This window comes from Strix aluco, chromosome 19 (assembly GCF_031877795.1).
Source record: "Strix aluco isolate bStrAlu1 chromosome 19, bStrAlu1.hap1, whole genome shotgun sequence".
Taxonomy (NCBI): Eukaryota; Metazoa; Chordata; class Aves; order Strigiformes; family Strigidae; genus Strix; species Strix aluco.
The window spans coordinates 15,797,145-15,823,194 of NC_133949.1; the positions used below are offsets into that span (position 1 = coordinate 15,797,145).

The 26,050-nt window shown below is 43.9% G+C and overlaps 1 protein-coding gene across 13 annotated transcripts in view; it reads left to right on the forward strand.

Moving 5' to 3' along the window:
- The window catches only part of SGSM2 (small G protein signaling modulator 2), a 69,668-nt gene that overhangs the window by 9,158 nt on the left and 34,460 nt on the right, over nucleotides 1-26,050 (forward strand). For 9 of the 13 annotated variants that reach the window (XM_074845623.1, XM_074845622.1, XM_074845617.1 and 6 more), the window contains exon 2: nucleotides 5,405-5,480. In XM_074845623.1, the coding sequence (XP_074701724.1) occupies nucleotides 5,417-5,480 (64 nt within the window). In that variant the 5' untranslated portion in view covers nucleotides 5,405-5,416. Of the gene's footprint in view, nucleotides 1-5,404; nucleotides 5,556-14,651; nucleotides 14,965-24,616; nucleotides 24,638-26,050 lie in introns of those variants that run through there. The other 4 variants (XM_074845629.1, XM_074845624.1, XM_074845625.1 and 1 more) reach the window with 4 other exon arrangements.

A 26,050-nucleotide genomic window follows, 5' to 3' on the forward strand; every position in this document is an offset into this window, starting at 1 on the left:
ATTTTTCCTTTGGGAAAATTTAATGTTGTTTGCTTTGTCTCAGATGGATTTTCAGTTCCCACTGGTAAAGAATGGATTTTGTTGGCTCTAATAGAAAAGAGGACATGTAATGTGTTTTGAAAATTTAACTCTACAGGGATTCATGCTGGGGCTACTTATAAGTTCACGTCTCAAACATTTATCTCTCTCTGCAGGAAAATCTGTTGTGACAAGCAGACTCATAAAACAGGCTTTTCTCTGGCCATTTTCTTCTACCTAATGAAATGGAGGGTTTTTGCCGTTTCTGGATTTAAACAGGGCACTCTTTCTAGCTGTGAAAGAAAATAACAATAACCTTAGCAGTTTCACCCTGAAAAATTTCAGAGCACTTCAGGAACACAGTTGCTCATCTTACAACTAAAATGCAACCACTTCTGAGCAGAAATATAGTACTTATTTAACAGCTCTTATTACACCACCCAATTTTTCATCAAGAGTAACAAAGAGTCAGTGCAGCAGGAGTGATCAATAAAGGAGATGAACAGTAACTACACAAGCTAAAGAAGGCACAGATGCTGGACGTAAGATTTTCTCCTTTAAGGAAAAAACGCAGTGGGTTTTAACTGTGATCCTGGCTATTGCAGTATTTTACAAGCACTGTTCTTTGCCTCTGACATTACATTTTCCCCATGGTGCATCTCCAGCCTCCCATCATGATGCGTGGTGGGGGAAAGTGCTGCAACCTCTATTCTGAGAGAGTGGTGCTGGTTTGAAAGGTCATTCCTAACCCTGGAGGTTACAGATATGTTGAGATGTGCTGGTCAGCCGTGGTCAGAAATCCATCATTGTGACAGTTTAGCAAAATTGCAGTAAGGCAAGTCTTAACTGTCTGTGCTCATTGGAGTGGACCAGGAACTCAGCAGAGGGATGGAAAAGGCAACACCTGTGGGTCTCTTCCAGCCCTACGCTTGTGAATAAATTAGTATATAGTCAGTGCGTGTCATGTCTTAGTAGTCTTCATTTTCTTGATCTCTTACACCAGCAGGTTGCTGCAAAATTGGAGTTTATTTCTGTTTTTAAAGCTTCCTTAAAACAAAAATTAAAAGATTAAACATAAAGACATTTTTCATGTTTTTCCTTGGTGAAACTTATTAAATAATCCACGTATTATGACCTGTGTTTGGTGTTTGACCGCTTCTGTAAGTTTTGGCCACTGTAGGAGAAAGAGTAGTGATCCGTTATAACATTGTGCAGGTGCTTATGAGCTTCTATTCGAGGGGCTTGCTTTGCTTCACCTGCATAGTGCTACCTCCAGCATGTTCTTCGCTCCCCAAATACCAAGGTCTTTATTGGGTAGGCAGAGCGTTCCCATCCTTGCTCTCCAGTGGTTGGCAAACGTGGTGCTCACGGAGCCCCTTCCCTTCCCCAGGGTGAGCAGAAGGTCTGCAGAGCCCGCTGCTGAGGCCTGCCGCGGCTCTCTGCGGTGCCCTTGGTGCAGGCCTACTTCTGCCTCGTGGAGAGACTGAAACGTGCAGAAGTTGATGCACTTGTTGCTTTTCTGCACGCTTGTGCTGCCTGGGAGGGGTAAATGAACAGCTGGTTAAGAGCAGCAGATCCTGTAGTGATCTGGCAAAGGAGGCAGGGAGGGCAGGACGGGTGTTTCCACGGCGGTGGAGGCAGCCTGTGTCACACCTCAGCCGTCTCCTCCCCACCTGAGCGGGTTTCCCTCCTGGCACCTCTGTTAGAGCTCCGGCTGTAGCTGGAGGAGGCAGCCCTCCATCCCGGGCACAAACAGCCCTGCAAGAGGCTGAGCACGTTTCTTTGCCTGTGCAGGTGGATGGGTGAATGCAGCGTGACGGGCTCTTGATGTTTCTTTCAATGAGATTAGAATCACAGACTGGTTTGGGTCCAAAGGGGCCTTAAAGATCATGTAGTTGCAGCCCCCCCGCCGTGGGCAGGGACACCATCGGCTAGACCGGGTTGCTCAAATTAATTTGAATTTTGGTCAGGTCTGCTAGTATCTGCAAGTGGGTGTCTGTGTAGGCTTATGCTCAGAAAGCTTCATTGACAAGTGCCTCCCCAGAATACAGAGACACAACAGCATAACTCCCTACAAAGAGAGCTGCACAAAATTGCAAGATTATTAAAAAAAAAAAAGAAAAAGAAAAAGGCTTGTGTTCCGTTTGATCACAAACATTTGATTTAGCTCCTTGCCTGGAGCATCCCTGAATTACGTGGCAGTGAGGAATGACGTGGGATTGAAGAACACTGCATTCTTGCTTTTGAATCCTCACATCTACTGTCTATGCCCTGAAAATGTTTTCTAATGTCATGCACTGACTTCCCAGAAAATGTGCAGAGGTTGCTCTGCATTCAGCGGCAGCTGGGAACAGACACTGACTGCTTGCCTGCTCTGTCCTCTTTAGCTCTGGAGGGCCAGGATTCAAAATCTGCTGATAGGCTGACCATATGGTGCTGCTGTATAAAAGTAGGGTTGATTATTGCATCTGAAGCCTTTTTCTGTCTAATTTTTTATACGCTTTAAACGTTTTGTTCCCAGGGCTACAAACTGGGATCTAAATAACATACTGAGCTAATAAAGACTAATGACTGGGGTATGCCTGGGAAACGCGTGGCAGTGGGGGATTGGCCTCTGAGCTCCAGAGCTCTTACTCCCAGTAAATGACTTTTTTTCCTCCTTGTCATCAGGAATTGAAGTCTGGTTCCTGTTCTCTGGGGAGCTGAGGCTGGAATCAGTCTGCAGTCCTGAGTGGTGCCTGAATTCTTGTCTCTGAACTTGAGTCGTATGTGCATGACTTACCCTGGTGCAGCGCTCTCATGCTTCCTCTTCTGTCCACCTTAATGCTAGTGACACACAGAGATACTTTTTCCTTTTAGTAAGTCACTCTTTTCATTTAGTAGATTAAATACAATTTTCATCCAGTGAAGTCAGAACAGCTTGCAAAGGTTGGGTCATGGTCCTTCTTTCACAGATGGGTCGGCTGAGGCACAGAGATGAGTTGGCTTGGCGGCAGCGGATGGCACTGGCTCTGTGCTTCCACTGCAAGCTGTGTTGGCTGGAACATGCTGCCTCCCACGTGTGAAAATGCAGGTCAGGGTCTGAGCTGGAATTTCAACAGGCAGAGCTGCGCCGCTGTCCTGTCCCCTTCCCTTTGCTGAGCTGTGCTCTCCCTAGGTGCTATTAAGGAGATGATTTCAAACCTCTAGGTGAGGTTTGGAACAAGTTTTGTTGGGTTCCTGCCAAGACAAACATCAAGCTTGTAAATAAACGATGCAAATAAAAATGTGGGAAGGGGATTGCTGGATAAACAGGATAATCCAGATCCTTCCTCTGTGAGTTCCTATCCATGAGATGATCTCACACCTTTTCTTTCTTGATATCCTCTTACTCCTCTGCTGCCCACTGCTTTACTGTAAGGTCCAAAGTTCTAATAGCCATGTCAGAAATCCCACAGGAAAGAAACAAATTGCCTTGTTAGAAGTTTATATTGTCAAGCCTCAGTGTGTGAACAGTGAGCCAGGTTTCATAAAGTACAAAAGACTTGCTTTGAAGTCCTCAGGTATAAAACATATTCTCCTTTCAAAGTCTCTTGTGCTTTGAAAAGCTTTTGCATGCTTTCCCCCACCCCAGAGTTTTCTTTGCAAATGAGAGGGCTCCTATTTGATAAGAAGCCCACATCCTGTAGGATCAACTTGATGCAGAATTTGGGGCAAGGACAATGCCATGTGTTGAGAGGCTCCTGCAGCAAGTGCCAGAGCTGCAGACTGCTGCCAGCCGTGGTGGGTGCGTAGGAGTGGGCATGGAGGCCTCAGGATGATTACCAGGGCGAAGGCACGCTTGATTGCAGCATCCAGAATTGGCCTCGCAGATGATCTTACGGGAGGAGGAAGCCCTCCAAAGTGGAGAATCATCACAGCACGCAGAGAGCCCAGCTGCAGATCCAGCCTTGCACCTGCAGCTTCTCCTGGTTCCAGCACTGAGTGGGAAGGCTTAAAACCTTTGGACCTGTCGGCGTGGCAAAGTGGTAACCCAGCTAGCTTTGAATGGGTTATCTCGGGTACCAGATGCAGCCTGCCGAGAGCTGAGGGCACAGTTGCCAGCCCTGCTGAGGGGCACGGACCGAGATCTCCTGGTGCACAGGCTGGTGGTGGCACTCGGGTAAGACCACGCTGGTATCCAGGCTGTGCTGCTGAGCGTGTTGGTAGCCACACAGTGATTACTGGCCAGATAATTCACTATTTGTTGCATCCCAGGACTGCTGTAAAAATTCTTTTCAAGTTTAAAAAAAAAAATGTTGGAAGAAGAGGGTATCTTGTTAAATCTGCTGCCACAGTAGCACTTACTTGCATGTATTGAAAGTGATGTGGTGTTTATTTAGGCAGAGTGTCCTAACCCTGAAATTATAGCTCTCAAATGAGAGAAGCCAAAAATGATGGTGGATTTGTATCTGGAAAAGCAAGTGCTCTGTGGCCAGGAAGGAATGAGTGCCTGATGAATGAGTTGGTTGAGGCAAATAGGTTTCATCTGGTATCAGGCTGAGGAAGCCACTGGGGGAGGAATAAGCCAGCAAATGAATGGAGGGTAACTGCGGTTGCTCTTCAAGAGCCTAATTGTAAAATTTGTCTGTTTTCTTCCTTAATTTTTGAAAGTCAGTAATCTACAATGAATCCCCTCTAGAGCTTGACACATCAGCCTTGAAACTGGAGAGAAACTTTGTTTTAAATCAGTAAGAAGTGTGATAAATGTAACTTTATTTGCTGTAATTGTTAAATTGTGTCTAGAAGCAAAAACTGAAGGCACTGTCTTCCCTGTGGGTACTGTATTACTTTTGTATAGTGTCTGGTGCAGCAGAGCTTTGAGAGCACAGTTTGTAATTCCTGTGGCATGTAAAGTCCCCAAACAGGGGAAAGGTTGCTGTAAACCTCCCTTGGGATGTACGCCTGTGTAGCTCAGGGATTCTTTGTGCTTGAAAAAGAGCAGAATGCCACAAGTGGAAAGAGGACATGGCAATATATAATCTTGTTTCGTGATCAGAAGTGACTGTACGCAGGAAGGCCAAGGATGAATCATATAAAAGGTTTTGCACAGCCCTGTGGAACTTCTGCTGAAGAAGTTCTGCGGAGGGCACTGTGGGCACGCTGAAATAATTCAGCCTTTTGTAGGGGCATACCCCAAACAGACCTGTCCTTGTTCTACCAGAGGCTCCCTCATCCCATGAAAAGCTGCTCAGGTTTGTCCTTCCTTTCCCTCCTTAAATGCTTCTTCCCTGCAAAATGCAGCTCGGGTGAGATGTTAGTCTTTTGGTGATGGGGAAAGGGTAAGCAAAGGTTGCAACTGAAACTCCCAAGTGCTGTGTTGGTTTGTGTTGGGATCTTACAATCTCTTCTTTCTGTTTGTTTTTAGGTAAAGCAGATCATGGAAGAAGCTGTCACCCGGAAGTTTGTACATGAGGACAGCAGCCACATCATCGCCTTATGTGGTAAATGGCACACAAAGAGCTAACACTGCATGACCTTACTTTTCCTGTAGAAACATATTTTCTCTGCTGTCAGAGGTAAATGCAGGGATTTAAATATTAGAAATCATGGAGCTCAGGCCCATGTCACCTTTTCTTTACATTGCTACATCTGTATATACATTACAAGTAAGAAAGTAACTCTTAGTAAAAAATAAGTACCAAGCCAAAACAATGAAGTGGTTTACTAGGAAGCACTAGTAGGTTAAATAATATGTATTTGGAGATACAACCTGGAGAGTAACTGCCAAAAGAGTCAAATTGCCAAAGTCGTGAGTTAAAATCAGGCAGCTACGTTCTAGCTGAAAGTACTTTGTTCTGTAAGTTGTCTCAATGTATTTGAAGAATAAGGTGTTTCATTTTGAGTATAGGTGGCAGAATCCAGCCCAAAAAGTCATGGAAAGAGCTGTTGCCTTTTTTTTTAGAAAGAAGAGAAACAATGAAAATCTCAGTGACTTTTCTAGCCAGCATCATGCCACCAGCTAATTGTCATGTTTTAGATCTTCACAGCACTCTTCTGCTCTCCACTGTGCACTGAATGCTGTGTTACAGCAATGGTGCATTTGAGACTTGAGGTCTAGGCTTTGACATTGTGGACATTCTTGTATATTTTTTAGTGTAATCAGTGAGCCATTATGTTGGTGACACTTCCTCACTGACTGTATTTTGGAAGTCACATTACCAAGAATTAGCAAGAAAATAAAATTTCTTTGGAGATAACATCATGTATACCGGGGCAGCTGGTGTTTCAGAACTCCATGAATTGATCAAAGTCTGACTAAATTCTAAAATTTGGTGGTGACTTGCCTGGTCCCTGCAGACTTGGACTGGTGTGTGTGTGTGGTGATGATGGAGTGAAGCAGACCCTGTGTGGCTGAGTGGATAAAGGATGGTCCAATGCTGGGTTCTCGGTAGAGGTCAGCTCCCGAAAGTTCACCCCCAGTAGCCACTTCAGTCAGGGAAGGGAACTGTTGAATGCTGGTTCAACAGTTCTGAAATCTAGCCCGTAATTTACTAGGGCATTTAAAAATTTAACACTATTCATCAGACTTTGGTGTGTGTAGAAACATCACAGCAAGATACTGCTGAGAATTAAAGCTATGTACAATTGTAAATATGTATGTTGGCCTGTGAATTCTTGGCTGCTTTCTCTTTGTGCTTCAAATTGAAGACTTAACTGGGAGTGATGCTGAGGATGACTGGAGAACAGCCATCATCTAAACACTTCTGGATTTCACAGGATGGAGCATTCACAGCCAAGCCAACCCAGTTATGTGTTGATGACAGTGGAGAGGTTAAGAAGAGTGGAAGTTAGATTTGGCTTTGGAGATAAGTGGGCTGTTTAGACAAAGGAGTAACACATGTTACTGAAACCCAAAGTCAGAGAATAGTAACCTTTCCCTGTCACCATATTGAAATTCCAACCCGCTCTGCTGTGTGTGGTTATTATGTACACGAGGCTAATCTTTCACTAGCCTGCTTGCTGTTTCCAGGTTATCTTTTACTTACAGCGTAGGAGAATTTATTCATCCCTCCATATTCAGTGCAGGAATGCAAGACTTGGCCATGTTTTCTGGCTAATGTTTTATTGCTGTTAATATAGACTGTAGCAGTTTCCTCCATTTAGGTTGTGGTTATGTTAAATATTCCCCTTTTATCTGCTGTATATTTGTACTATACAGAGGAGAAAAAGTAACTGAGGAAAATGGTCCCAAGATAGGAGCAGGTGAAGGAGCCCTGAGCCAGTGCCCTTGCTGCAGGCTGCCTGCCTGATCTAGAGAGTTCCCAGTGTTGTGTGTCTGTTCTCTGTCTTTGAAATGATATTCTGTAAGATGTGCTGCAGTGTTGATGTAAGGGGTAGTGGGGCGGCAGCTATTTCTGTTAGAATCTGCTTGGACAAAATTAGGAATACTGTAAAATCTTCTTAATATTTCTCCCTTCCTCCCACTGTGATTCCGGTTGGTTTTGTGTTCTGAATTCTGTAGGGTCTGAAGAACTAATAACTCTCCATGAGCTGCCTTATTACTGCCCAGCAATCCTACCTATCCCGAGGAAGTATTCCAACCTGCAGCTGCTTTGAATGTAGGACTTAATTAACTCTAAACCAGAAGTAGGTGAAGCTGAATGTTCTGCTATCACTTCAGCTAATTGAATGGAGAAACTGTTTCCAGTAGATTTGGCTAACAGCTCCTGGCTGGGGCTCTCCTGTGTGTGCAGTTCTCTTCCCTCCCCCACTACGGTTTCATGTGCCTCTTCAAGAGGTTTTTCCCTTCTATTTAAAATTAGATTGGCTCAGTACATGAGTCACTTTCAGTGAATCTTTGTTATAAATAGAGAATTCTTGTGAATCATTTTACTCTCCTGCAAGGTTGAGTTTAGCAAGAGTCTCTTAAATGTATGGTAGTTGATTTTCAGGGCCTGTCTAGATCAGCAACTGAACATTTCCTAGCTCTCCTAGGCCTTAAATGGCTGAAGGCGCCAATTAAATAGTGTGTGCCACTTTTCCCACACCCTTAGGTGCCTTCCTGTTACAGTACATGGGGTTTGTAAGGACAAGAAACTCCAAGATTGAGGTGGCAGGCTCCATGTTCACTGTTCAGCCTCGTGTTGGGCTACAGCACCTCTGAACAGAGCTTAGGTGCATCATCTCTTCCGCAGAAGGAAGCTTTTCATATAAAGTTACTGCAGGGCGTTGAGCCTGAACGGGTTCCTCACAGCCCAGCTAGCCCTTGAAACGTGTCTGCATGGTCCTGGATTCAATCTGCAGGATGCAGTTAGACAGAAGAGCAGCTCGTGCTGTGTAGGATTCATTTGCTAGAGGAGCTTATATGGGATCTAACTCTATGGAGTTGGCACCCAGTGGGTAGGAGGGTCCCTTTCCTGCCCCGAGGCCACCCTGAGACCACAGGAAATGCATGTGTTGAGAAAGGAGACAGTCTCAGCACCACCTGTCTAACACCTTGAGCACAGAGGATGGAGCAGTGAGCTCACCTTTGCAAGCTCCATAAGGAAGTGCTGTTCTCTGGCCCCAGGGCAGCTCCCTGCCACCCTTGCCGGGCCCTGGAGGAATAATGTCTCTGTGCAGGTCAGTTCTGCTCATCCAGTGGGAGAGACTGGGTGTACCCACCACGACTGCTCACAGGCGATAGTCCGTACCGGTGTGATCCAAGAGGAGGAAAACAGTGCTGACATTTGCATCCTTGTGGGGAAGCAATGAGTGCAGATGTTTTTGTATTTGTTCTCAACTCAGTTTATAACCTGGTTACATTCCAGTTACTCTTTCATCCTACCCGATTTCTAGAAGATCTCTGTGAGTCCGAGCCGCAGCGGTTCAGTTTGGACTGTGTGCAGTGTGGCTGACGTGTGCCGTGTTGGGAGAAAAATTCCTTTGGGCTACAGGTCGCTGTGGAGTGAATTTCACTGGTATTGTGTTGTCAATGTGAGTATAATGAAATGACGCAAGCTCTGTGGATATCCATAGCATCTTTAGTAGCCAGGCGTTTCTGTTAGAAACAGGCTGTGGATGTTTTCAGCCTGGGTTATCTGGTGCCGTTTCCGTAGTAACGGTAGCTGCCATCGCGTGACGTAGGGACCGTGCCTTGCTCCTTCGGTGCGGGCCAGGGAGAATGCTGTCGCTCTCCTCCTGCATCCTTCCCTTTGCCAGCTTCCCCTAAGTTTTCATGGCTGGTCGTGTTCTCGCCAGGAGCACCAGTCCTTTCCAGCTTTTATACCTCAGAGGAAAAGGGGGAAGAAAAAGGAAGCTTTTCCTCTGTCTGTCTCTGCAGTTATCTGAAGAGCATTTCACCAGTACTCAGCAAGCAGGGTTTCCAGTCCAGTGCATTATGCTTACTGCGTTTGTCCAAAAACTACCTGCAGCTTTGTTAAGCCTTTTTCTGTGTGGTGGCCCATCTTTAGATCTGACAGTAACGTGCTGCTATAAGCAAAGACTTAAAACCCTGTTTAAATCAGCTTCATACAGCAAATGTAATGGAACTTGCCTTATTCACGAATGGATCCAAGAAGAAGAATGTTGTTCTTTATGTCTTCAAGGAATGTAGCTCACGTCATGAATCTCACAGGACTGCTTCTCTCCAAGTGGTCTCTTTTATGTGTCCAGTGAAGATCTTCCATTAACTCACTTTGTAATATTTCTTCTCTTTTCCACTTTTGATCTAAAAAACCAGTAATTGTACAGAAGGTTTCACAGAATCTAGAAAGGTACCAGATTAGGATATCTTTACTCCAGATGTACAAAGCCAGTTTGAACTGTGCTTAATAACACTCTTTATCTTGTCCAACCCCCCCAAAAAAAAGCCCTTCAGACACTTTCAATCTCATCTTTGAAACCAGCACTTTGATGTTTTCCAGAGAGCTCTCTCGTTTCCAGTGGGTGCCTTTGGTGCGCGTGTGATGGGCCCTGTTGCCCGAGCTGCTCAGCCGGGCAGCCCTGCACACCGGGGCAGCCCCAAAGGCTTTACAGAGCCTCCACAGGGCTCCCGCCCCGTTTGCAAGGTCCAGAAAGAGAAACCTTGGGAAAGGCTTCGGCAGATTTATCCTCCTTCTCCTTCCCAGGTATTGCATCCGTGGTGGAACGGGTGGCCAGACTCTGTTCGTTGCAGCAGCGTGGGTCACTGGGATGTTTGTTTAATGCACTTCTGTTTTGCTTGTTTACTGTCTGGCTGCTCAGACTGTACTCTCTGTTTGTGTGCATTATTCACGGGAGGGGAGAGGGAAAAGGGAGGTGTAAGGAGCCTTCTCCTGGAAAGGACACTTAAAGCAAACCATATAGTCAGTGAATACTTGGTGCTTGATGAATGGGTTATGTTGCCAGAACTCCTGTACTAATAGTAAATAATGTAGAATATATTATTAATGTCTGGTTTTTAAAGGTAAATTGATAACTATTCTGAAAACAAACTTTGTCCAGACAGTATCTCCCTCAGTGAGGTTAACAGTTCTGATTGGTGTAATTATTACATAAGTGTAGCAGGGATGCAGACAAAAACTGGGATTGTACAAAATGTTCAACATTCACTGCATGTTTGTTTTACAGGAAATGTGAACTTTGAATTGACTTGTAATTAAATTATTGTTCATACGAGTTGACTGTGCTTGGCCTGGTTCATAATTTAAAGGTATTTTTATATTGTTTGAAATGAGTCTCAGTAGTTTGTTTTCTCTGAATAAGTATTTTAAGTACATTAAATGAAATAATCCTGAATTCTCAGGCAGTAAAATAATAGCTGTAGACTTCAGGTGGATTATTGAGAGCTGGGATGTGCCAGAATCAAAATGCGTATTGTTTAGATGTAAATCCAGCGTGCCTGCTTGTCAAAGTGAATGTAGTTACTGCATTTTGGGGGAAGGTTGGCAGTAAACGTTAGTAAGAATTGTAACTTGGGCGCTGTCAAACATGCAAAATTTGGCTTTTTCAGTGAGATTTTTATTCAAATTAGGTAAGGGATGAACTGCACAAAAAGTGGCCTGAATAATAAATCTGCTACCACTAAATAAACCTATTAATTAAAATGTACAGAATCCCTCTGTGGTTGAAATGAAAAGGCCAGTTCTGGTTTTGAACTGTACAATGGTATTTAATGTTGTGCTTGAGGCTTCTTTAAACCTTCCTTGAGGACTGCAGGTTTGCATTGCACGTGTTCCTTGGGATGTGACTGGAAGGAGAGAGTTGGGGGTTTCGGTCCCTGTCCCCAGGAATTGTGCCGCCGGCCCTCCCTGGGAGGGAGCTGTGCTGGGAAGGGGCTGGGTTTATTGCTGGATTTTTCTTTGGAGCCCCTCACGCGGGAGGAAGGGCGATAGCTGCTGCAGTTACGTTCCTCGTAGCTGTGCTTGGTCGCGTCTGTGCTCCTCACTGCCCAATGATGGGTGTGATCCCCTGGCTGGCTTCAGAAAGAGGCCCCTCACCCCTCTGGGGGTATTCCTCCTTAGAGCGTTATGGGCGTTAGGTATAAAATATTTATATATATCTTTTTTATCGAGGCAGCCAAATTTCTTCTCTTTTGTGCAACTCCTTCTCTATCATCCCCCGGTTCCACGCGCTGCAGCGAGAGGCTTTTATTTCGTCTGGAGCCTCACAACTGCACCGCCTGTTTCTAAGCTCTCGGATGCCTGCTCTTGTTAACGGGCTGCCTGCCAGCAGCAGTGCGAACCTGCTCCAGTGTCTGAACTTGAACTCAAGGCAGCCGGGAGTAGGCTGTAGGTTTGGGTTTGATGTTTCAGGCAGCTTTCTCTGGTTTTATCACACTACTGATCTGCTGTCAAGGAACGGAAGACCGGTGGATCCAAGCACCTCTCTGAAGTGCATCACGCATTCCCGCTGATACTGAGATGTTGATGCGAGCGTGAGCAAACCACTTGTAAACTAGAAAGGCAAAGAAACTGAACTCAAATTCTATAAGGCATTGAAGCTCTTCTATCAAAGAAAACAACAAAACTCCCATCTTTTTGTTTTCTTGATACTTTGGGTATCTTTTTTTGCTATACTTTGGATACTTGACCTATGCTGTTTCTTCCCATTTCCAGTTATTAATATACTTTGATTTACCTCCCGTCTTGGATATTGTCCTTCACTTCAGAGGCATTTGGAAATACTTATTTTTCCTTACTTCAGTGTCATTTAGTTATCTTTGCCTTCAAAATCTGTTCTAAAGCCGAGTTTTACCTAGACCAGACTTACAGACCAGAAACATTTTCCCCCTTTTAAACCCAAGCAGAACATTTGCTACTTCTGAGTGTTAAGTTACTGTCTTATCTTGATAGATTTATTAAGAATACTCACTGCAGAACCTGCAGTTCCATGTCTGGTCCGTTCCAGACTGGATGTGCAGAGAAGAGGAGCAGAGAGCCTCTCCTGTGAGAGGAGACTGAAGAGCTTGGCTTGCTCAGCCCAGGAGAGAAGCCTGTCCCCTTCACTGAGCTGCATTAACCTCAGGTTTTGCTATTTCCATTATGCATACTGCTTTTCTTCTCTTATTAACTGATGAAAATTACTGTTTTTTCTGGGTAATGCTGTGTTTAAATATCACAGATCTAAAAAAAGAAGAACAAAATCCATGTCATGATCTGTCCAGTAATGCATTGGGAAAGGTAATATGGTTTGACCGCAGAACTGGATCTGAATTTTAAATGAAGGTGTTTATACGTTATCAGTGACTGCGTTAGGTCATGCATGCAGCCCTTTAAACAAAAGAAGGATGTGATCACTGCACTGGGGAAGCTTGTGGAATAATGAGTTCACGTTAGTAAGCAGTCCTTGAAGCGGTGCTCTTTCGCTGTGTGAATAATACATTGGCGAGATGGCCTAAGCCCTTTCAGCTGACATCTCCCTCCCAAAGTGAACAGGCACTTGCCTGAACACGAACCAGGGGCTGATTTGCCCAGCTACCCCACCAGTCTCCTCTGGAAGCAGCTGCTTGTGAAACCTTTGACAGTGGCTGGGCCCGGCCGCAGAGGAGGGCGAGTGAGGAGGTGGCTGGTGAGGGGCTCCGTGCCGGAGCTCTGCGGTGCTGTGTGTGCCTGGGGCCAGCTCTGCAGGGCTTGTCCTTTCCTTTGTGGGTGAATTCCAGGTCTAGAGGCATGATGTGCCAGGTGGGAGGTAAATATTACCGTACTACTACTCAGTACAGTTTCTCTCACATGCTCCTCAAAGTTGTGAAGTAGCTCCTTCAGCTTCCCTGCATTTCCTTCAGTGCAACAAGACCAGAACATGATCTTGAGTCAGGACGGGTTATGTTACATCAGAGCTGGGCTCCAGGCTGAGGATGAAAATGCCTGCTTCTGTGAAACACTCCTTAGCTGATGTTTGTGTTCCTCTTCAGGTAGAGCAGTATGAACACGCTGTTTTGTCCGGTTTAACCTATGGGCAGCCTGTTACAGGCGGCTCGACAGTGTTCCCTGTCCAGGTACTGACGTGCTCTGTGCTCTCTATGCCAGCGATATTGGCCTGTGTGCTGGTTTTGAGGGTGTGAGACTGGAAATCCTGTCACTTCTATTTCAGAGACTTTTTAGAGAGTGTGGGGTGTTTAAATCTCCTTCAAAGAGTTGCTGACCTGGTGCAATAAGTATCTTTGAACTGTTTATGCCCTGTTTGTCTTTCTGGGGTGTATCTCATGTCGTGTGCGCTTGCTTTCAAGCTCCTAAAGTGTCTGCACACATCAGGACTGCACAGGCATTTATTGTTCTTGGAAGCAAAGTGGAGGAAAACTATCACACACAAGTGCTTTTGAAGCAGCTGTGCTTTAGGCTTTAATTCCACATTCGAGAGGAGACCTAATGTGGAGGTCCCGTACCCATCCATTGCAGTTTCCTTTCACATAGCCCTGAGGCACCGGGCTTGAGTAATCATCAGTGTAAGACGCTTCCTTCTTGGAAACTAAGTAGAGGGAAACGTGAGTTGGAATAGCTCTGTACCAGTCAGTATCTGTTCCCAGGAAAGGACTGGCAAATCTTGAGAAATAGAATAGTTCTTGGGTCCTGTTAACATTTTAGAACCAGTTCAGTATATAACATGATTGCAGTTAATCTGCAAAACACTTATTAAGATTGGACTTTATCAAACAATTTAACGGTTACTTCCCAGCTTTCATTAGGTGTCCTCACAGCTTCCTAAAGCAGGTGAGTACTCCATTCAGTTTGGAGGTTGTAGGCAATAGGAAAGCAATTGTGTGGCTGGATTTTTCTGGAGCCGCATGCTTGGTCTGAGATCAGTTAAGATCTTAAGTTTCAGGGTCTGTAAATGTTTGTAGGAATATAATCAAATAGCTTCAGCTGAAATCATGGATATGTCTCTGTCAGAGCTGGCAGTGGAAAACCAGGAAACCTTTGAACGTGAGAACGTCTGGCGACTCCTCAGGACCAGGTGCGTGGGGTGTTTCAGGGACGGGTAGCACGTCTGAGTTGCGGGAGTGCCTGCTAGTGCTGGTTAGGAATCTGAGCTGCTAACATACGTAAGGGTTAACCACAAGAACGTGATTAGTTGTGGGACTGTTTTCTTCATTGGTCTTATGATGACTTGTTATCCCATTTTGCACAAAGTTAATTGTGTTTGAAAGAGAAGATCTAATTAGGAGCCAATGACTGCATGATGCTGGAGCTTGTGTTCTGTTTTCTCTCGTTCAGGACCTGAAGTCCAAGCAATTATCAGAGTCACCAAACGTCACGATTGCCAGCCCCAAGCAATGAAAAATCATGAGTCAGAAATCTTTTCCTTCACGGCCCTAAATTACAAGACCGGATTAAAGTTCATGACAGGAAAATAAAATCAACTGAGGAATAGAAATGTATTTCTTAAATACATTTCTTATCCAGAGATTCTTACCCAGTGGCATGCTTGAAGATGGTAAAGCTTTCAGAAGAATATCAAATATCCACAGGCTTGCAGTAAAATTGTGGAATGCAGCAATGCGGGAAACTCTGTTTGTTTGTTTTTAAGGTGAGAAATAAGTTCCTGATAGAAGCCCTTTCTCTGCCTCCTATTTAAAGTATGACAACAAAGTGTTGACAGGTGAAAAAAACAGGAGACTGATTTGGAACTAGTCTGGACCTCGTTTTTGGAGTGTCCTGAGCGTCCATGCAACAAGCTCTTCCCATCAGTTGCAGTTGGAGTTACAGCTTTCCTGTTCCTGTGAAAATCAGCTCCATTAGGAAAAGATGCCTTATGCTTTGGGGTTTTTAGGTGATTCCCTTGAGGCTTCTAAATAATACAATGCTGCTAGGTTTAACAAAAAATTAAGAATTTGGTTTCTTCTCTTTCTTTTTTCCTTAGCTCACAGAAATGTAACTTATGTAGAAATAGATGTAAATAACCATTGTCCGATCAGACAATTTATTATTTTAATTCTTTTGGCTTTCTATCCTTGGCATTGATATTTTTAAAAAAATTAGTTAATCTGCTATGGAAATGCAGGTGTCTCATAAATAAAATACGAGCCTCCCTGTATTACTACTCCTATTTGGAAAACAAATGGAACACTTTCAGTGATGAAATAATGCTTATAAAATAGTTTAGAGAGATTCTGTCTCACTCCATAAACATTTTAGCGCAAAGAGAGTACCAGAGATGATCATAATTGGTGGTAGACAATTTTTCACACAAATATAAAAGGTTTTTGATTGTGCTCCAAAGATGACTGCTTTAAAGTAATGAGTGGCATGCTATGGAGGAGAGAAAAAAAAGCGAGTGAATATTAGCTGTGATGTGAAATCAGTTTTTGAACTGCACGTATTTTTAGTTTGAAAGTGAAATATAATCTCTCATGCTTTTTAGAGCACTCTGCTAAACATTTTACTTTAGTCCTGGGCCAATGAATTTTATCATATTCAATTATTTAGAGAAACCTCAGTAATTTTTATTTACTCTTAATAGTGTTTAATGGAAACACTTCCATTTCCTGAAGGTTATTGAGATCTTTGAAGCTTAATGGTCAAGATTTTAAAGAGGAGCAGTCACCAAGTTCTAGCCCTGATGTTTCTCAGCCAGAGCTATCTTTAGAACTGAGGATTGTGCATTTAGATAATTTTTTTGTCAGGGATTTATTGAAAATACGATGTCTGTGTCCCGTCTGTGTGGCAGAGCAAAATGTAAGTAGCTTGAGTTCAGGTGAACTTAACCATTAAGCCACACAGCCTTGGATGTTCAGTTCCCAGTAACTGCTGGTTTTACCTTGTTTCCAGGGGGAAAGGTGCTTTCTCCTGATATAGTTAACTGGATGGTTTGAATCCATAAGTGGAGTTTTCAAATTAAATCATTATTTTGTAGTGTGTTTTCAACATTTCTTAACAGTGAATCTCCTTTCACATGAAACCTGCGAGAGTGAAACGGAAAGGGTTTTTTTCTGGTAGTCATCAAGTGCAGTTTTACTGATGGACTCTTCAAGGCAGAGACTGTCTCCCCCCTAGACAGTTGCACAGGACCTAGTTCTGTGCAGCCCTGATCGTCTCTTTGTGCTGTTGTGAAAGAAATATACTTGGTGTTCTTCTAGCACCTATCACCTTGGTATTTTCCTTTGCATGGATTCCAAGTGATTTGCTACATTAGTGCTTTAACAAACAGTAATAAAGGTAAAAGATACTTTAAAGGTCTTTATTTTGCAGCCTGAAATGATAATGAAATTAAATATGAAAACAGTTTGCCCTCCCAGATGATCTAACATTGGGCATCTTGACTTCTCAGCTGACCAGTCAGAGTAAGAGCTACAGCAGAAATACAGTGCCTTTTAACTCCCTGAGATACCTGTCTCTTAGCAGTGCTGATGTTATTCTGATATAACCGTGGTAGGGCTGCTGTAAATAAGAATGTGTAATAAATATATCAGACTTACAGTGAGGCTGCAAGCTTCAGATGTCCACAGCCTTGTGGTGAAATGAAAAATGGGTATATGCTAAAAGAACGTACTGAAGTCATACATCAGCACAGGTAACTTTGATGCATGTAGCTATTAAGGGCTGCTCAGTTATCAAGCATGAGTTGTGCTTAACTACTGAGGCATTAGCTTGAGGTGGTGATTGTCAAGAAAATATTTAATTGGACTTCTTATACTCTTGCTTCCTACTCTCCTGTGAAGCAATCGGGTTTTGTGCTAAGGGTACTTCCTCTGTCTCGGTGACATACGAACTCTTTCATTGTGGAGATTTATGTGCTTAACCCTGAAAATTAAGAAGTGATTGCAGATATCTTTATGTCATTCATACCCCATGCTATGATGTTTAAATCACAGCACCAGAGGTCTGAGGAAGATACTAGTTCAAAATGAAGCACATTTTTTTAGTGCTTTTTGTTCTGATCGGCGAGGGAATCCTTCCGTCTCGGTTGCTGTGGTTGTTGCATGCTTGGGTTTGATGAATGATGTAGTGAAGATCAGGTGAGGCGGGTGGGAGTGAGAGCATGGCTGTGGCACAGCTCTGTGCTTATTGTCCTTGCCTGGTGTCCCATGAGCGTACTTGGCTTTGTCACCTGAAGCTCCTTATTTGCAGGGCAGCTCTATCTGGACAGTCTACGATCCGTGGCATTTGAAGGCAGAATGTCGAACAGGGATTGAGACTTAAACACATGCTTGCTATTCAGTTTTCCCCTCTTCCATAAAATGCACAAAGCAGTACCCTTTGGACAAAGGAGCAAATTTGGGTATCTCCTCTGCACTCGTTTGCTTCTTAGCTAGTATATGGGTACAGCTGGGTATCTCATCTACTCATTATGCATTTCTTAATGACAGAGCATGCTATCACCTGGTAATAACAATGGTTTCAAACTGGGCAGGGCTGTGATTAACTAGGTAAAGCAGCAGCAGCTGGAGATCGTGAGCATCTGATTGCTTCTTTATCATCCTCCTCTTTTCACTTGTTCTTATTTTCTTCAGCCTCATGAATTCAATTCCCTGTGCACAGTTTCCATGAAAACAAAGTATTTAGCTGCAGTATTTCTTCCTGTCTAAGAAAAATCTCATCTGCTAAATAAACCCCATAAATAATCCTTCCATAGGCCTTCTTTTCTCTGCTTACTACCCTTCCCTAGAGCTCTCTTATTTCACACTCCATTAAGTCATGTCAAGATTTTCATAAAGGCAAAAAAGGAGAAAACTGAACTTGTTCACTTGACCCTGAAAGAAGTAGCCTTGTTGAAGTCATAAAAAAAAGTGACGTTTTCCAAAGCTTGTTGGGGACCATGATTATTTGGAGTGTAAATCAATAACATATATGCACTTAATTAAATTCAATGGTGGATACTGCAGGGGATGCTCCTCAAAACTGGCTGGAGTTAATGAATTTTTAGATGAGTGCTGTCAGCTGAACCATATGAGGCAATCACCTGAGCTGGTTGATCTATTCCAAGTGCAGTGCTGCTCTTCCAATCTATACATAGTGAATATCTGCATTTTTCTGCAGTCAGTTTTTGTATGTACTTACTGTTGTAAGTACAGTGACAGTCAGCAGGCTCAGGATCTCATTGTGCTGTGATCAGAAAGCTTACAGTAGTTATTTACCCGTGTGCATGCATACATATAAATAAAAGCATGGGTATGGGTGTACAAACTACCTGTTGGTACGCAGAACTACCTGTTGATGTCTTTCTGATGTTATCAGTTCCTCCAGAAACAGCTAAATCTTCATCTCTTCTTACGGCTTTTTAGAGTGTCAGATTCCAAAAAGGGAAAAATGTTTCATTTTTTTAAAATTAGGTAAATAACTTCATTTTCCTGGCCCAAAGGTTCTTCTGACTATAACCCCTAAAATGTTTTGTGTGTTATCTTTCTAGGCAGTGATCTGAGATCTGCATTCTGCCACTCCAGGAGGATTACCTATTTTTGGTTTCTCAAAAATAAAGAAAAGTGGTTTCTCAGAAACCTGCTCTACCTAACCCTCCAGCTCTCTTCCCCCAGAATAGTTATCTGGGAAGATTATTTTTTCCCATCCCCCAGCTCTACCATGTAGTCTTGACATTGTCTCCATTGCACGCTGGCTGGGTTTGATGCTTGTGTCTCTGAGTGTGGTTGTAATACATAATTTGTATTGATTTCAGCAGATTGAAAGCGTATGCTGATGCACTATGGAAACAGGGAAGGGGAGTGTTTGTGTACACCGTACCCTTTTGTGTGTTCCGTTAAAATTTCTTCTTCTTCTGACACCGTCCAGCAGAACCTGTTCCCACAAGCCCACAAGATGAATGCCAAGAGCCTGCCGTGGAGAATTGATTTAAATCCAAGAGCTGGCCAAGGAACAGTGCTAACTCCCATGCAGATTACCAGAATGCAGGAGGTGTAGGCAGCCTAACTGCAAAGCAAAGGGCTCGTGGAGGCCTTCCTGCACAGGAAAGGAGACTTTCCTGGGGAGATGTGGAGGTTTTCAGAAAGAAGAGTTTGTAAATGCTGGTTTATTTCACTGTAAGAAGTGTGCTTTTACTGTTCCAATCCAATGCTTGGAAAGTAGAAATCTAATTTCGGGGGTTGGTTTAAAACAAGAGAAACAAAAAGAGAAAAGGTAAGTGGAGCTACGGGGACATCCTCAAATACCTTGTATTTTCTCTCTGTAAAGCCATTTGAGCACCACTGTCAGGGTCCTCTTGTGTCTTTTAAAAGATTCTGTAGCTTGAGGTGATTCTTCTGCAAGTTTGTTCAGGATGCGTTAACACTTCCTTTTTGACTAAGCGTGGCTCTGTGTGTGCGTGCAGGAGAATGTGGCCATGGCTGATGCTGACAAGGTGCAATGAGATACAAGACCGGTGTCTGCCTGTGGACACAGATTAAAGGAAAAGCCCTCCTGGACTCTTGCAGGCAGCTGGCCTCTTTACCTTATGTGCTGTGAAACTCCCGTGCCGCTCGCTGTGGGGAGGGTTGCCGTCCTGCTGTCCTGCGCTACAGGGGGACATCTGCACGGTCCCCTGGGTTGGAGCAGGAGGGCATCTGTGTTGCAAGATGTACTGCTCTCCTCCAGCATTTCATAGTTAACTGGATAAAAGCCCCAGTGTATTTAACAGCTAACTCAGATTAGGTCAGATGTGAGTGTAAAGTCAGTTAGCTGGTCTGGAGTAATTCCCTTGTATAAAGGAGTCTGGAGAGGAAAGCTGGAGACAGGCAGTACTGGTAGCCTCTGACGGTGGGTGAAGTAGAGGAGAATGAAGTGACTTGAAGGTCACAGGGGCTGGGACTGTAACCTGAGCCCAGATCTGAGGGTGCCTTACACATAGAACAGGACATGGTGCATTAATCTCTCATCCCGTGGAACAATCATCTTGAGGCAATCCAGCAGCTAATTCCAGTGTCTCTCCCCTTGCAAATAACCACTACACATGTATTACTGTCAGCTGGGACTGATGCTATGCCAAGTCCTTGTGATGAGAAATGTCACAATGGAATAATTAAATATTGGGGCTTTAGGGACAGTCACTGTGGAAATTGCCCTCTGTGGCAGCTGCAACATTTATTAATAATGAAAGCTGTGCCTGCTGTGCTTTTCACTAAATTTGTTTCATTAATATTTTATTGTTTTAAAGAAAGAAAAAAAACAACAGTGAAGGTGGGAAGAGAGCCTGTTTCCTAAGCAACAGCAATGCACTTCTTTGCAGTTATTTTTAAAGGCAGGTTGCTTCATTTAAGATTTGGAACCAATTATTGATGTGTTGCTTCAGGCATCCGGAGAGCTGCTTTTCTTTTTTCATTTTCTTTATTTCTAATTGAAAGACAGAGCAAAACAGTAGCTGGTTAAGAGTTGTTGTGATGGTTGCTAGACAGGATCTATGACTGTGATGAGAAGAACATCCCTGTGCTGTCATCAGTCTTTGTTCTTCCCATGCAGCTCTACCTGGCCTTGCAGAACCCCATGGGCAACCAAGGAGCGCTCGCCCCCGCTGCTGCCGCTGTGATAGATGCACAGATGCTCCCTCTTCCTTTGAGTAGAAGCAGCCGGGCTTGCAGAGATGTCGTCAGCGCTGGGCTCCCACTTGTGTCAGACCACAGGCATTGCCTTCCCCACCTACAGATGTCCTTTGATTGCAGCGGATGTTTCCTGGCACAAGCTGATTGCTGAGAGGGGTCAAGCGGGGATGTGTCCGTGTGTCCTGGTCCTCTCTCAGGGCGTAGTGCCACGCTTCGGCTTTTGTGCACAATGAAAAGCTGAAAAAGCAAGGGGGTGGTTGTCTTCTGAGGCAGTAGTTCTGGTTGGGAAGTATACTGGCGTGGGAAGCGGTGTCAGACTTGCTGCTCGGTAGCTTTGCTGTGATCAAACTTGTGTCCTAAGAGAAGAGGAGTCTGCAAAAGCTGAGGCTGTTGGCCCTGTTCCACTGTTGCCATACAACGCCTCAGTGAGCCTGGCTTTTGCTTGTCCCGGACTAGGACTCCTGGGGTTGGCCCTGGCTGGAACCTCTTTGCAAACAGCAGCAAGAAGTTCTAGGACAGTTATTCCAGCGTAGTCCAGGGCCAGCTGCAGCAAAGCCCCACTTATGGAGGGGTTATTGCTGTTCTCTTCTTGGGGATATGATGGAGAGGGGAAACATGGTGACTTACTGTCCCTCTTACAAGGGGACGAGGTCGAATAATCTTTCTTCTCTGCTTCCAGATAAATCTACTTACAGATAAAATGCTGATAAGTGCCTTGATCCTCAGTTCCTGATGTCTGTTAAGTATTCGAGAATACTGTTCTCTCACTGCAAAAAGTGAGACAAATTTATACCTATTTTCTTCTACTTTTTATCAGTCTTATCTATGTGTTTGTCTCTCAGTATGTGTTTATACAGTGCTTGATGCAATGGGACCTTAGTCAAATACAGAAAGTAATAACGAGTTTTTTAAAATTTAGGATACTCTATCCATCCAAACAGCAGTTTGTCGGGGCTGTTTAAAGTGAAACTGGAAGGTAATAAGCAATTAAATGGGGGATCACAAAGAAAGGTGAATCACACTTTTTTTTTTCAGAGAGATAGTGGGTGTAAAAGTGGATGAATACTTTGTAGCACTCAGCGAGGCTTTATTTGGGTTACAGCGACACAGAAATAACATGGCTGGGCCAGTATTTCTTTTGCCCACTTTCTAACAAAACAGCAACTTTGTCTATTTGCCCTGGAAACAGAAGAGGGGGTGGATTTGCATAGCATGGGAATTTATGCTGAAGACATCAGTTGAATGCTGTGAATGCTCAAATGCTCTTATTTATTTAAAAAAAACGCAAAGAAAATAAAAGAAAAAAGAAAACCCAGCAACAAAACAAAAGAAAAACAAGTCCTTCATTATCAGCAAGTGCATGAGACATGCTGTTCATTTCTACCAGCTGTTCTGCTTTCCACAGGGCTTGCCAGTCTCCTGAGTTACTCATTTATTGGAGGATGGCTCTGTGTGTGTAGGGTTTTCCTGTGTTTATTTGAATTGTCCCTGTTGTTCCAGTGTTGGAAGAAGCTGGTCACAGCACAGTGCATCATGATCCTGTGCTTTTGGCGTGCTTGCCAACAGCATTGACGTGACATGTTTCAGATTAGGCAGCTTGAGGAGAGACTGTTAAGATAGTATATGTTTCTTGTTTGATTTTAAGATGAAACTGGAATTTTGGTTGCAGTGGTTCTCATATAGGTTGTGCAATAAAGGAATATATCAAATTCATTCTGAAGAATTTGCAGTCTAAATAAACTTATGACTAGGAAGGAAGAGAAGAGAGAATGTTGACTTCTCTGTTTTACAGAGAATGAATTCAGGGTATACAATTAGAAGACTTGGCTTTGCTAACTCAAGTTAGTTGTATCTTGATAAACATCGTTAAAAATGAACAATCCCAAATTCCCAAGCCATCAGTATTTAATTCCACTGGCTGTCTCATAGGGAAATTAGGGCTTTCCATGGAAATTTTATCTTCTGTCAGATTTTATCCAGTGTTACTTAGCTTAAAACCATATCTGCCTTCACAGATGAAAGCAAAATAGCGGCATGGTTATCCCACAGCACATTTCCAATTTTTTCTAGAGCTGTTTTCTGCACTCTTAAGAGCAAATGGTTGTGCTTTCTGAACATGCATTAGGTTAATTTGTGTAGTGAGTGATAGCAGGAAGCCAGTTAGTGTTTTTTTGCAGTGTGATAAGACACAAAATGCAAAGTTATTAATACCTCATAAATGCTTCTCTTAATTTTTTCATTCACTCAGCAGGTTGTTCTTCAGTCTTGCAAAGCAAAGAAATAGGGTAGCAGTGCTGGAGAGGAGGGGGATGTTTTTACTAATGCCCTTCAATACAGACATGTCCTGTGATTCCCCCGGCTGCCGTAGCTTCTGGGCTAGCTAAACGTGGGAGGTGTTCCTGCCATTCAGCCCTGCCTGGGACTCGGGTCAGCTTCCAGGGACTGAGCAGTGAGGATTGGTCTTTCTCAGATGCAGGCTTTCAGGTGTTACAGGATTCGGAGGCCGTTCAGTACAATAAGGAGGGGGCGTCTTCAGGAGATGCTCAGCACCTGCCAGTATTGGGCTGAAAGCGCAACAGAATACTGCCTGCTTTCAAAAGTAGCTGCCGCATCTTGGGAGAGATGCAGTGTGTATCGGAGCAGATGGAGTACCATTTGTTACTCGTAACAAAAATTTAATGTGGCAATTCTAACTGCAGTTTACTGCAGGAGTGCCTGCTGTCATTAAACACAGGAGAGCATCTCTCAGATGCTGAACTCGGGCCCTTCTGTAAGGGCTGGCACGCCTGCGGGGGTTTCAGCGACTGCACACCTTGCAGATAACGTTGGGGTTTTTCCCCTCGCTCTGAATGAGTTGGCCTGTTCTCCTTCATACCTTATTATGGACAATGTGGATTGAATGAGTCATCTGCAGTCTCGATTTAAAAGCTGATAGACAGGGAAGGCTTGGTTTTTATTTTGTTTTTTTATTTATCTCGTTCCTTTTTCCTGCAGCAGTTTAAATGAGAGCTGGTTCGATGTCTGATGCACAGTCTTGCAAGGCTAAAATAGTGCAATGTGGTCTTTCACCAGTGACCGTCGGAGCATGTTACAGTAAGGTTTGCAAAGTGAACCTCTCGGGTGGATCAGTTGTAGGTCTGGCTGCACTCTATTCCCTCTCAGGCTGTAGTAGTATTACATTTTCTTCTCAGTTCATAGGCCTTTTAATCTTTCTGTCCAAAGCTAGATGGTGGGCTCTGTTGGAAGGTGAGCCTGTCTTACCAGGTTTATGGCTTTATTGTCTTGTAGTGATCTCCAGTGCTTTGGGAGGGGTTTATCTTCGCTAGCATCATTGTTCATTTCCTATTATTTTTCCAGTAGCCCGTAGGATTTTAGTCCAGCAAGTGTCTGAACAAGTGGTTCACCTTCAGTACCTGCGATTGCAGAGTAACTTCATACCGGTCACAGGTGATGCTGTCATTTCTGAGGTCTGTCAGTTTGTTCTCTAGCTCCTAACCAAGTGATGTCTGAGTTGCAGTTGATTCCTTAAAAGATCTGGTAGCCAATGGCTGCTGCTCCTCCAGGCTGTACGTCCTACACGTCAAGACGCGTGGTCGCTGGGTATGTGGGTTCCTTACCCTGGAGATCTTTGTTACTGATGCAAAGACTTGAACCAGTCACTCTTCTAGGAGCTTGCCCCTGGCGCTTGGAGAATTTTCTAGGCTGGAACATGGATGTCCACAACATAACTCGATTAAGGTGTGTTACACATTTCAAATTAGAGAGTCTCTCCAAGTGGTGGTGGAAGCTCGTTACAGGCCTGGCTATTTGTAATTGTGTTTGAGGTGACAAACCCAGAGTAACTGAGAACGGTGTGAATACACAAAAGAGCCTGGAGCAGCCGCAAGCTGTGGGCCACTCGCCAGCCAAGGGTGAACTGAAATGTCCCGTGGTGATGTGTTAAGTTCACTGTCATTAATCCATTTGTTCCTAATGCGAAGGAAGAGAGGGAGGACCAAGTGGGCTGATGTTAGAAGTCTCCTGTCTTCCCTATTTTCACCAGAAGGAAAATGCCTTTCCCATAATCTAGGTGAGGGGAAGGCATCATCATTGTACCACTTTCCAGCCAGCCATCCCGCTGCTGTGTTTGATACATGTTCCTTCTGTTGGCACAGTAAAACAACCAAGCTTCTCTTCTCCACCCAGACACCTCAAAAGTCCACTTCCCTCAATGAGACTTGTTTCAGAGTTCAGGAATATTAAAACAAGACAAAGCACACACACATAGACACACAAAAAACCCAGCTCAGCTGTGACCTAGCTGGACTCCGATGCTTGTGGGTTGTATGTGTTCTGAAGAAAGTGTGGCTCCGGCTTTGATTCTTGTACGTCTGTCGCTCCTCACGCAGCCCCCTCGTTTCTCTAAGTTTTGTATTAGTCACCATGTAATGAGAGATCTGCAGGCAGCAGTACTCTAGGAGCAGTTTGTGATTTTGTCTTGAATATGCCATTTTAAACAGTGAAACACATAATAAAAGCAGCTTTAACTCTCCTGATGCCCTACCTGTCCTGGAGGTTTCCATGTTTACCATAGTCTCATTGCACCCAAGTTCCTTCCCAATCATGTTAACCAATGCGATAGTAATGTTTGCATGTGTTTCATGCTTTTTTCCCTTTTCTAGAGGAGAATGGAATACATAAGGCAGTTGAGGGGGGGGGAGTTGGTAGACTTTTTTTGTTATTTTCATACCTATTTGCAATGAGAGGTGGCATAATGAGAGTATCTCAATTCCATTTGGGACACAAAGAGTTAGTATTTTAATAGTCAGAAATAAAAGGATGATTTGTTCTACCTGCTTCTGCAAATCAAGATCCTGTGGCAATGAAAGCTGTCTGGTTACTAGATAGGTTAAATGATGCACAGCAATCGACTGCGTGCCAGGAGTTGGTTAAATACAGCAATTTCTCACATTCTGTGTTCAGAGATCAGTTCAGGTTTGAACCTGAACTCTGTAACTGCCAGGAGCTGCCTTCTTGCCAGTATCATTCTTCAAGGGCAGTGCTAAAATTCCTACAACGTGATTTTAAAAATGAGGAGCAAATAACAGGAAAGTGTGACCTCCTATTAGTCCTTTTCATCTCAAACACCAGACCATATGGAGAAATGCAAGT